Source organism: Stegostoma tigrinum, chromosome 5, assembly GCF_030684315.1.
Source record: "Stegostoma tigrinum isolate sSteTig4 chromosome 5, sSteTig4.hap1, whole genome shotgun sequence".
Classification (NCBI taxonomy): Eukaryota; Metazoa; Chordata; class Chondrichthyes; order Orectolobiformes; family Stegostomatidae; genus Stegostoma; species Stegostoma tigrinum.
Genome location: NC_081358.1, coordinates 2,126,270 through 2,139,508, shown reverse-complemented (window position 1 = coordinate 2,139,508; position 13,239 = coordinate 2,126,270). Strand labels below are relative to the sequence as shown.

The window sequence follows — 13,239 nt, the reverse complement described above, 5'->3', positions numbered from 1 at the left end:
AAAATGACCCTTTTTAAAAAAATCCTTAAGTTTGCTGATTAAACCTGTTTCCACTCAAATATTTCCTTCACCTTTGTAGTCCAGTGCAAAATTAAAAACCAGATATTTTCTTTTCTAGTAGCAAAACAAACCACTGAATGTCATACTACCGAAATTCCAGGACTTAAATGGATACTGGTGATCCATATGAATTGCCAGCACTAAGGAACAAAAATTAAAACCAGGAACTTGAAATACTAAAACTAATTCAGTCAGACCAGAGAAGCCCAAGGAAGTAAAGATTTTAGCAAATTAAGTTAAGGTTTAAGAAAGGATGAAGAGGAAAGACTATTTCAATAATTTCAAATTTCCGCTCAGTTAAATTATCAATATTCACACTGTAGGTGTGCCTATTGCAAAAAAAATCCTCAGATAATATTTGTTTTCACATATTGTACATCCACTTTTTCAACACTAAATACAAAGAACACAGAATATTTTACCATATGAGCATAAAGGATGTTTAGCAGCTTGCAGGCATCAATATACCCCAAAATATATGTCACAAAGAGCGATGCAACCTAAAAGAATAAGGAGAGTACAATGACTAAACAAAAAGGAAGCAACTCTGAATCAGAATAAAACAGGATTACTAACAAATCCCAATATATCTCACACAGACATAATTCACAAATTGGCAAAAGTAGGATCACATAATATTTATTGAAATACATTATTTGCTCAAAGGTTCAAACAATTGCATTGTACTAAAAGACGCACCAACTAGTTTAGTGAACTGAAATACAATTTCGTAGCAATTACATATTCACAAGAAAAATGCCAATTTGTTTGATGTTAAAACAAATTCCATTGGGACATCATGGCAGAACTGACCTCATTAAAAACTGACAAATACATGGAATCTGCTGCCATCAGGGGGCTGTGAATCACCAACTGTTAATTCTCTTATCCAACCGACCCACAAGTAGGCAGCACACAATACAAATGAGTTGATGTCCAGAAAATTAAAAGCATACACAGATATTTGCACCCTGCCAAAACATTCTTGGTGTCTTTTTTTGAAAATAATCATCTGAAAACAGGAGGCCAAAATTCACTGTTCTCTCCCCAGCCAAACAGAATAAAGCTGAGTACTTCAGAAACAAAATGTCAATAGAAATGATTAAAATATGAGTGACAAGTATTGACATGAGAAATGACTGTGAGACTAATGAGTGAAAAACAACAAATTGATTACGAGTGAATGTGGGGGGCAAGACTAACAAACAAGATAATAGACAAGTGAGAATTAAGATACACATTGTCAAAGCAATACCAAAATGACACAAAAACATAAACAAAAAGTAAACTGCTCTTCGATAATTTAACATCTCCCTGGATTATAGGGAATGATAGATACAGGAGTTACGATAGAGCGCTTCTTCCCAAAGACACCAAACCTCAATGCAATCCTCCATTGCCAATTTTTGACAGGTTCATCACGTAGCAACAGATCGCCCCACCATCCCCATTCCTTAACCTTGTGCCTGCCTGACTGATGAACCAGACTGCGACAAGAAATAAAGTGGTGACATTACATTAGTTGAAGTAATATATGAGAAACAGTGCTCTGAGCCATTAACTATTCAGGAACAGCACCCTGGGAGACATCTGGGTTGTTATAGTTTTACCAGACAGAACACGAAAGACACTTATGTACTCTAACCTCTCAGCACGGCTCATCAATTTGAATTAATTATTAAATACAACATTGTGCAAAAAAGACAGCGTGCATCATAAATCTCAGTTTCCAGGTCAAGTAGGCATATGTTAATTATATAAATTGTAGTTCTACAAATGACAGATGGGATCCTCTGCCTATTTGTCTATAATAACAAAAGAATTGGGGCATTAAAAATTATCTGCCAGTAAGCAAAATATTTGGTCTGCAGGATGACATGTTATTAAAGCAGAAACAAGTTTGCAATGCACTAAGATTGTGGTCATTTGGCCTAAAACATGGAGCTGTAAAAAGACACAAACTACTCTCAAAATAACCTGAAGTTTTTAATATAGGATTTTTTTGTAGTCAGAAACATCAAAATCTTATCATTCAAATGTCAAATATTAGTGTAAAAGCTAGACACGATTATCATTAATATTTCCCATTAGTGTTTTTGTCCGAGAGACAAAGACAAAGACATTGTGTAGCAGAAACGTGTGTGCTTGTCTGTTTAGTTAGTTTCTTTTAAGTCTAGAAAGGAAATCTCAACTTTTACCATTTGTGTCAATGTTCCTCACCTGTGTAAGGAGCACAAATTGTGCAAACTGCCATGGAAGCAGGAACAGAATAGTTGCAATACAAAATGAAACAAAGGTCCTCTTTTCCACACAGACTCTTCTGTTGAAAGGAAAATGCATATAAAACATTTTAACGCAGACATTAATTGTGACTGCACGTGCACTCAACATAACAAGGAATTTTCAAACAGGAAGATGAAGGTTAGTACCTTAGTATGCGGGTTAAAAGCAGCATCTGCAAAATTAAAAATGGATAGGAGAAGCTCTCACGGAGAGGAGGGGTCCACATGACTCTTGTACACTAAAACGAAAGAACAGCTGCTCAGCATAGAGTTCCTCAGTAAATTAAAATCCAACAGCTTACTCAAGTATTTCCCTTTCAACCAAAAAAACCCTACTACCTACATTCCACATGGACAGGAATAACAACCTCAATGTATTCCCACAAATAACAAATGGAACATTCACTAAGGTAACAGTAATACCTTGATCAATGAAAAGGAATTAGGAAAATATTCAATTATTCAGACAGCAAAATACCATGGCAAGATAATAGAAAAAATATAAGAATCCTAAAAAGGACCCAAATTAAGGTTAGGGTAAATTAGATTGAGGAATTGAGGCTACCATCAGATTAGTGACAATCTTGATAAATGGGACAGCAGACTAGAGTGGTCAAGTGGCCTATCCCTGCTCTGTTCCTTCATTTAAATGCCGGAACTGTGCCAAGTCACGAACCACTCACAGCTACCTGTGATTACCCCAATGAACAATCTTGCATCAGCCATTACACTGTACTAAATAAGTGCAGCTAACCACAGTTTCTCAATTAGAAACTGGACTTGGCCCAACTATTGCATTGCTCTCAACAACCTGCAAATCATGAAGCTTCGTAAGATTCCATACTCTCAAGTTGCTATACAAATGTTTCGCCAGGCTTCTAGATTTTTTGGTTAAAGTGCACAAACACAACAATGCTGTGTCTGCTCGCACGCAGATACTGGTTACTGCTCCAGATCCTGGCGCATCATTAATTTAAAACAAGATTAATATTTTCAGATAAAAGCAAATTACTGCACGTTAAAATAAAAACAGAAACATTAGAATTATTCAGGTGAGCTAGCATCTGAGAAAACATAATTAATATTTTACAATGATAATCTGTCATCAAAATTCAGCACAGTTAACTCTTTCTCTTCACTGATTCTACCAAACTTATTCAGTAATCCGGCATTTTCTGCTTTCCTTTCAATTTTCTACTATTGCTAAGTCACTTTGTATTTAGTTATTTCATAATATGCTCAATCAAGTAAATCAATATGTTAGAAGGCACCAAATTAGAAAATAGCCAAATTCAATGGGGTTCCAGGTTTCCTCAAGTCTTTGTGACACAAGGTCAGTCATGGACAGAAACAGGCTTGCATGGTTCAACCAAACGGTCAAATAGCCTGCTGTTTATTGTTGAAACTCACACATAAACAAAGGCTTCTTGCAGATGGTACCAGAAGGCAATGGCTTTCTCTGAAACCATTCCCCAGCAAGCACCATCTGGATTGGTGGAGTAGGAGGTTGATGAACTGTTTGGGGTCAAGGGCACAGGAAAATAGATGAAATTTCGGCTTTTAAGTGTGGTCCTTAGAAGATTGATCAAAGTGCCATTGGGCTGGAATATCCTGTCGTCCATTTAAGAAAACAGTATGCTGGGAAGTATAAGGGAATTAGAAAATTACAATTAACAACAAGTTTAGTATGGCTAATAAAACAAGTCATCATATTTTAGAAAGCTGATCCACACTCAGTAAGGAGACATATTAACATTTTAACATGATGAATGGGTTGAGTGCTCCTGCATTAAAAGTGTCATTAAAATTAAATAGTTGTTAAAATAAGATCAGAGCAGGCAGAGAAGAAACATTAAGTTCATTTAGCAACTGCATATTTCTCTCAAAAGTTAAAGCATTGCTTCAACATCTGATCTAAAATTAAGATTTCAATTCCAATGTTAATGTGAATACAAAACGTTTTCAACTAGTTTGCTATTTAAATATCAGTTTATCCATTAATATATGTTCAGCAGATACAGTAATATTATTTTAAATTACTAATTTGTCAGTAAAGCTTGCACCTTTTAAGAACCAATGAGGAACATTAGAGCCTAAACAAAGACATATTGAAAATCTTATTAACTTTTCTGAATTTTCTGTGTCTTGGCACAGTGATTCGGAAGTTTTGTTTAAAATGCTTTTGTTGCACCAATGCTTAACACAAATAATTCACTAGTCATGCATACAAAGAGCTTCAACAGTATTTAGCAACGCCTTGATTTGAAAACTGGACATGAAGTTTCACTTTCACACACTAGGACATGAATTGCCAATCATACTCGAAGTAGATATGGAAGGTCAAAGGGTCAGGGAATGCAGCAGTGTAGGACTAAGGACACCAGCAACAGGAATTTTGGATGAACTGAAGTTTCAACTATCAGAATTGTCAGGAGCGAATCTGCCCACCAATGGTGCCAGCTTTAGGCTTGAGACACCGAATTCAACAAAGAAGCAGCTTAATAATGCAAGGGCTAAACAATATCTTTACAACAATGAAAAATCAAACACAGGTGACCGCAAAATAAGACTGAAATAAAAGTAGAATTTTAAAATCTGTTATGCTTACCTCACCATGGTTAAAAAAAAAGCAAACTACAGTGATCACTCCACCAAACCTGCTCCCACTGCAAAATAGGACAATTATATATCAGTTACAACTTCATACCTCCAGTCTCAACAATAAATATTCATTTATCAAAATTTCATTATTTATAACCATCAATGAATCCTTATTCAATAAGATGCAAACAAAAAGTGCATTGAAAAGATGCTTCTCAGCCTTGGTCTTTTGTTGCACCTTTGCTCAAACCTTCTCTTGCACTTAGCAGCAATCACAACAGTCAATTTGTGGACAGAATGGTTACAAAAACAAATGAAAATAATGACCATGCTTTCCTATATTGGTAATGTTTGTTTCACACAGGATACAATACTAATGATTAAAAAAAAAGGCCAATATTCTGACTAGTTTGTGCCAGCATTTTACTACCTCCTGAGCCTCTTCCCATCTTGGTCTATTTAAATCTACCATCAGTTCCAAAGAAGTGTCATATTTGGCTCAAAAGGTTAACTCTGTTTCTCTCTTCTCAAGTACTGTCAGACTCACTGGGTTTTTCCAGCACACTGTTTTTATGGTATTATTCCTCTCTCTAGCTTACTTGCTTAGTTTGCTCTTAAATGCACTGATTTGCTTCAATTACACCTGCGGATCAACTTCTACATTCTCATCATTCTTTGAGTCAAGAAATTTGTTCCAAATTCCCTATTAGGTTTCTTGGTGCCAACCTCAATGATGATCTACAGCTCCCTCACAAGAAGAAACACTCTCTGCGTTCGTGCTGATTGAGCAATATTTATCGCTCACGACACTCGGGAAAACTTTTGTCCTTTATATCCACCTTGAGAAGCAGACAGGATTTACACACTGTCAGCATCAAAGTAACTGGTCATTAATTCGTTTGCTATTTGGGAGACATGGTAGAATACATAATGGCTGTTATGTTTTCTTGTAGTGGCTATATTATGATTCACCATTCACAAAATTCTTTGGGGCATCTTGGAGACATAATTGCTTCATATAAACATAGGGCTCGCTTCTTCTTTGTATTAACTGGTTAAACTAACTCAACAAAACTGCAAGCTTTCAACTTAATATATTCTTCCTGCTCAGGGCTCTCAGCCAGTACTGCACAGAAATGTATCAACACATAGGGTTTATTTCCAACACTGTAACTGGCCGTTAAGTAATTGTCAGAAATTAACAACTGAGAGGCAGGGCATTTGACCCAGTCAATCCATGCTGATGTTTGTCCTCCAAACACAAACACAAAATCCTAATCTTGGGTTCACATTGTATTCCCATAGTTGTTCTTTCAGCCACCTTTCAAATACGAGAGTAATTCTGAGTAATTTTCTGGTTGGCAAGATGTAGCCTTTCACAGCTACATAAATTACTTGGATTAAGAGACCAAAGGTACGGTTGATATCTTTGTGTCATCAACAAATTTATGTGGGAAAGTAATCAGTCTAGAGAGCATAAGGAGTTACAAACGTTTATCTAGACAACTTAAGATTTTTAAAAAATATTATATTGTGGGAGTGGGCATTGTTGGCGTACCAGCATTTATTGCCTGTCCCTGGTAGTCCTTGAGGCAGGTGCTGCAGTCTACCTGCTGTAAGTTGATCCACAATGCCATTAGGAAGGGAATACCAGGACTTTGACCCAGTGACAATGAGGAATGGTGATTTTTTTTCCAGTCAGGCTGGTGAGTGGCTTGGAAGGGAACATGAAGGTGGGTGGTGTTCCCATATACCTGCTGCCATCGTTCTTCGAGTTGGAAGTTTTAATGGCCTGAGGATCTTGGGCGAATTTCTGCAGTGCATCTTGTAGATAGTACACACTGAGTGTCGGTGGTATCAAGCTTCTTGAGTGTTGTTGGGGCTGCACTCATCCAGGCAAGTGGGGAGTATTCCATCACACTGCTGACTTGTGCCTTACAGATGGTGGACAGGCTTTGAGGAGTCAGGAGGTGAGTTACTCACCACAGTATTCCTAGCCTCTGACCTGCTCTTGTAGCCACTGTGTTTATGTGGTGAGTTCCTGGTCAATGATAACCCGCAGGATATTGATAGTGGGGGTTCAATGATGGTAATACCATTGAATGCCAAGGAAGAGTGGTTAGATTGTCTCTTAATGGAGATGGTCATAGCCTGGCATTTGTGTGGCATGAATTTTACTTGCCACTTGTCAGCTCAAGCCTGGATATTGTCCAGATCTTGTTGCATGTGAATATGGACTGCTTCAGTATCTGAGGAGCTATGAACGGTGCTGAACATTGTGCAGTTATTGCCAACATCCCCATTCTGACCTTATGATGGAGAGAAGGTCATTGCTGAAGATGGTGGACCTGGGACACTACCCTGAGGAACGCCCACAGAGATGCCCCGGAGATGAAATGATTGACATCTAACAACTCGACCATCTTCCTATGTATCAGGTATGACTCCAACCATCGGACAGTTTGCCCCCTGATACCCAACGATTCCAGTTTTGCTCAGATTACCTGATGCCACACTCTGTCAAATGCAGCCTTGATGTCAGGGTCTATCACCCAGTTCTGGAATTCAGCTCTTTTGTCCATGTTTGAACTAAGGGTGTAATGTGGTCAGAAGCTGAGTGGCCCTGGCAGAATCCAAACTGGGCGTCACTGAACAAGTCATCGCTGAGCCAATGCTGCTTGATAGCACCGTTGATGAAACCTTCCATCACTTTACTGACGATCGAGAGTAAATTGATGGGGCGGTGTTGGATTTGTCGGATTTGTCCTGCTTTTTACGTACAGGATATACTTGGACAATTTTCCAAATTGTCGAGCAGATACCAGTGTTGTAGCTATACTGGAACAGCTTGGCTGGGGGAACAGCATGTTCTGGAGCACAAGCCTTCAGTACTATTGCTGCAATGTTGTCAAGGCCTGAAGCCTTTGCAGTATCCAGTGTCTCCTACCATTTCTTGATATCACAGAGTGAATCGAATTGGTTGAAGACTGGTATCTGTAAACCTGGGGACTGGTGGAGACCAAAATGGGTAATCCACTTGGCACTTCTGGCTGAAGATTGCAGAGAATACTTCCGCCTTATCTTATGCACTGATGTGCTGGTCTCTTCAACCATTGAGAATGGGGATATTTGAGGAGCTTCCTCTTCCAGTGAGCTGTTTAATTGCCCACCACCATTCACAACTGGATGTGATAGGACTGCTGAGCTTAGATCTGATCTAGAAAAGAACCAAAAGAAGAACAGCGGCTGCTGTAAATCAGGAATAAAAACAAAGTTGCTGGAAAAGCTCAGCAGATCTGGCAGCATCTGTGGAGGAGAAAAGAAAAAAAGAGTTAACGTTTCGGGTCCAGTGACCTTTCCTCAGAACTGAGGGTCGGAGGAAGGGTTACTGACCCGAAACATTAACTTTTTTCTCCTTCACAGATGCTGCCAGACCTGTTGAGCTTTTCGAGCAACTTTGTTTTTGTTCCTTAGATCAGATCTGTTGGTTGTGGAATCCCTTAGCTCTATCACTTGCTGCTTTCACTGTTTGGCATGCAAGTAGACCTGTTTAATCATTTCACCAAGTTGACACCTCATCTTCAGGTATACCCTCCTGCACTCTCTATTGAACCAGGACTGATGGTAATGGTTGAGTGGGGGATATGCTGGGCCATGAGGTTACAGATTGTGTTGGAGCATAATTCTGCTGCTGTTGATGGCACCTCATGGGTGCCCTGCCCAGTCCTGAGTTGCTACATCTGTTTGAAGTCTTTCCCATTTAACGCAGTGATAGTGCCACACAACACAATGGAGGTTATTCTCAACGTGAAGGTGGGACTTCATCTCCACAAGGGCTGTGCAGTGGTCACTCTTACCGAAACTGTCATGGACAGGTGAATCTGCAGATGGCAGGTTAGCAAGGATGAAGTCAAGTATGTTTTTCCCCTCTTGTTGGTTCCCTCACCACCTGCCGCATACCCAGTCTAGCAGCTATGTCCCGTAGGACTTGACCAGCTCGATCAGTAATACTGCTGCCGGACCACTCTTGGTAGTAGACATTGAAATCCCCCACCCAGAGTATATTTTGAGTTTTTGTCATCGTCAGTGCTTCATCTAAATGTTGCTCAACACAGGAATACTGATTCATCAGTTGAGGGAAAATGGTAATCAGCAGGAAGTTTCCTTGCTCATGTTTAAATAAGTGGACAAAGATCTGTAAAATGGAATATAATATGGGAAAATGTGAAATTGTCAATTTTGGTATGAAGAATAAAAAGCTATACTATCCAAATGGTGAGAAATTGCAGGCCTTGAAAGGTGCAGAGGGTTCTGGGTATTCTAGTGTAGGACTCACAAGAAGTTAAACATGTAGATACAGCAAGTAATTAGGAAAGCTAATACTGTTGAATATTACAATTTATTGCGAGGGAAACTGAATATAAAAGTAGGAGGTTGTGCTTCAGGGTATTGATGATGTATGCATTTTTTAAAAAAAGTCTTTGCTTCAATGACTCACTATACAACCAGCTCTGCAGACTCCTCAAGCATCTCAAGAGGGTTGGAATATAAAAGCAGCAATGTGCTTTTGAGGCTTTATAAGGCTCTAGTTAGGCCCCATTTAGAATACTGTGTCCAATTTTGGGCCCCACACCTCAGGAAGGACATACTAGCCCTGGAGCGTGTCCAGCAGAGATTCACACGGATGATCCCTGGAATGGTAGGTTTAACGTATGATGAACGGCTAAGGATCCTGGGATTGTACTCATTAGAGTTTAGAAGGTCGAGGGGAGATCTAATAGAAACTTACAAGATAGTGTATGGTTTAGAAGGGGTGGACGCTAGGAAGTTGTTTCCGTTTGGTGGGGAGACTAGGACCCGTGGGCAAAGCCTTAAAATTAGAGGCGGTAAATTTAAAACTGAAATGAAACGACATTTCTTCAGCCAGAGAGTGGTGGGCTTGTGGAATTCATTGCCGCAGAGTGCAGTGGAGGCCGGGACGTTGGATGCCTTCAAGGCAGAGATCGACAAATTCTTGATCTCAAAAGGAATCAAGGGCTACAGGGAGAGTGCAGGGAAGTGGTGTTGAAATGCCCATCAGTCATGATTTAAATGGCGGAGTGGGCTTGATAGGCCGAATGGCCTTATTTCCACTCCTATGTCTTATGGTCTTATCTGTGCAATGCATGTTTCTGCTGTCAGTCCTCGTAATCTGATATCATATTGATGTGTACTTATAAATCTAACCACACATGAACAAGTTGAGGGTGCAATAAACATTATCAAGCTAGAGAAGATTAATGCTCACAGAGGGAGCTGAATGGAGTGCACAAATCATAACATTCAGCTTAAAGTTTAAAAAAAACTACTTTCAAGTCACTAAAAAAGGATAAAAAGAGCTATATTTCTCAGTGATGTTACGATCCTGGATTGATAAAACAGGAGGAGCACCCCCTGGTGGAGCTAAAAATATCAGCCCTAGCTAACTCAAAAACAGATTCAATTCATTCCATATAGAAATCACTGCATACAATTTAAACCATGAGCTAGGTTAACTTCAGCATCAATGTCAAGGAATACTCATCATCAGGCATACCACAGCTGAGGCATTGATCCCATGCAGAAAAAAAAATGACCTATTTTCATATAATCTTCCTTTCATTCACCTTGCAGCAAGGAAATGTTTACATTTTATACACAGATTGATTTCCTGCAGAGGTCACAGAGTGCAAACTGGCTACTGCATTTTCCACAGAATAATAGAGACTAAACTTTTACACTTAAAAGAAAAAATATTTCCAGAGAGATACACTTTGCGATCCAAGTACTACTTAAGTCATAATGTGAACCTTAATTATTTGATGTATTCACATTTTATGCTGTACAAAGTGTATTTCACCAATATCAGATCACAAAAGATGATTCTATACATAAAGTTAAATCTGTACATTCTGTTGCAATCATTTCAAAGTTAAAAAAGCAGATTACAGTCTGGAATCGCTTGTTTTAAGCAGAAGGTGAGGGGATTAATTTGTGTTAATTTGTTTACAACGTGGTTAATTTTCCATATTACCTTTGTCAATTGTTATTATACCAGATGCACCTGATCAAAGGGAAATCCAAGAGTGTTGCCTCCCCTAATCTTTCTGGAGCTTCTTTTTAAATACAATGGAGATTTTAAATAAATAAGCTAATGTATCAGGGTCAGTGAATTCATTCTGAGAAGCAGATTAGCAGTACAGGAAGTAACAGGGTGAGTTCCGGGTCCAGAGTCATTGAAAAGGAATTAACTTTCACCAGGTAATCAAAATCATGCTGGGGTTTCCTCTCATTTTGCAAATTACTTAACAGTTCATAGACTAAACTCTTTCAAAAGTTAAAATTAACCGACCTGAGAAAAGAAACTTTCTTCTCCAATCCTTGAACTACATTATGTGATAAAAATAAAAGTATGATTTAAAAAGTTATGATGATCTGGAAAATGCTGCCTAAAAGGGTGGTGAAAGCAAAGTCAATAATATCAATTACAAGGAAATTGCATGTTTGAAAAGGAGAATCTTGAAGGATGATTTTAGGGAGGCAAGGGGGGCCAGCGTGAGTGGAATTGGATAGTTCTTTCAAAGAACTGGCACGGGCATGATGGGCTGAATGGCCTCCTTTCAAGTCCTCTGACTAAAATCCCCTAAATTTACTTCTGAAATCAGTGTATTAAACAAGAATAAAAGTTTTTCAAAAATGAAACAGCTTAATTGATTCCTTCAGCTTTTTGGACTTTTCAAAGTTTTAAATTCTACATCATTAAAAATGTTTTCTTATTCAACATGTTAAAAGAGCAAAATGCACCTGCCAGGTTAGTTGCATTATAAATCTACACAAAATTTGTTTGGTTTTCTTTCACAATAGACAGTGAAAGGAAGATGCACGATAAGAGAATAGTTGTGGTGAGGATGTGGTCACCATCAGGAGATTGGGAAAGTGGTAAGGAAAATGTGAGGGAGATGAAGTCTTTGAGGAAGAGGTCCATAAAGTCTGGTGTAGAGGCAGGCTTGGTAGGCAGAAGAGAGTACAGTTGAAGGAAAAACAAGTGAGAGTCATGGGCTGTTTTAAGCTAGGAATAATCTTGGATCAACAGCAGAATTTAACCAAGAAGAGAAGGTCAGGAATAACAAATTTCAGTTAGTAACAAAGCTAGTTATGCTCCAAGTGCCTCAAAAATCTGCAATGATCAAATTCAGAACTCACTGTAGTAACGTATGCTGCAAGGAGATATGCAATTTTACAATATTCAAACTCGCGCAATGTCCAGAATACAATTTACAAAAGGTAATGATACATTTTCTGTACATTTAATGCCTGTAGATATTTATTAACAGGAATTTTTAGGAAGCTTTCATAGGCTCGTATGGCCATTTGAAAGCCTGGGCCCAAAAGGTCCCTAGATATTGGTTTATTTTTAGATGACTTGTGTCACTCCAGCCTTGCAGTGCAAATAAAAACATGTAAATCCCACTTGCAAACCATCTTGCAGTATGGTCACTTTTTAAACTGTACTGCAGTATCTTCTTACCTCAAGTAAGTTCCGTAGAGGAAAAATAGCGACATCATGAGCCCATTTAAAATAAAAACAAATGTTACATAAAAGTAGGCAGGGTCTCCCATTCCTATCAAATAAAAAAAATACATTTTAGATCACCACCTACACAAACATTGAAAAACAGTGCATAAAGGCTGTATCTGAACATTCAGAACTTACCTTCACAACTCTCCACAGGGCTGAAGCCCTTACCTCGGTCCACACGCCAACACATTTTTGTTGAAATGCCAAGGAAGTCTGCCACAGCAATATAAATACGATACCAGCTGCCAAGCACTACCTATACAGAGAAGTAGTCAGGGTTTCCCCACCATACAAGTGTCAATTTTAAAGTAATTGTCACAGCTCATTGTTGCCAATAGCAATAGCACTGAAGACACTAGTTTTTAAACTAATAAAGCACTTATTATAAAGCTATTATGCAAGCATGAAAGAGAATTGACATTTGATGGAGACACATAATTATCATTTGTTAACGAGGCAATAAGTATTATTTTAGTCAAAGTTGGAAGTTACTTTAATTAAAGGTTTAAGCATTGACCATGTAATCAGTAATAAAAAAATGCTATCAAAGCATGTGGAAACCACTGATGTACAGAGAAATGAATCACAAATGAGACATTTAGATTGTCAACACTAGTTGCATTGAAGTCACACCATCTGAAAGCTTTCTCTGAGTAAAATAGAAAGTGTCATGAAAGGCTGTGGGAAAGAAAGATAATG

The 13,239-nt window shown here is 38.5% G+C and overlaps 1 protein-coding gene across 3 annotated transcripts in view; it reads right to left on the bottom strand.

Moving 5' to 3' along the window:
* dpy19l1l (dpy-19-like 1, like (H. sapiens)) overlaps positions 1-13,239 on the bottom strand; it is an 82,009-nt gene that overhangs the window by 54,691 nt on the left and 14,079 nt on the right. For all 3 annotated transcript variants that reach the window (XM_048529391.2, XM_048529392.2, XM_048529393.2), the window contains exons 5-10: positions 12,676-12,796; positions 12,490-12,583; positions 4,951-5,008; positions 2,490-2,581; positions 2,281-2,380; positions 483-560 (exon numbers count right to left, since the gene is read on the bottom strand). In XM_048529391.2, coding sequence (XP_048385348.1) covers positions 483-560; positions 2,281-2,380; positions 2,490-2,581; positions 4,951-5,008; positions 12,490-12,583; positions 12,676-12,796 — 543 coding nt within the window. The remainder of the gene's footprint in view (positions 1-482; positions 561-2,280; positions 2,381-2,489; positions 2,582-4,950; positions 5,009-12,489; positions 12,584-12,675; positions 12,797-13,239) is intronic.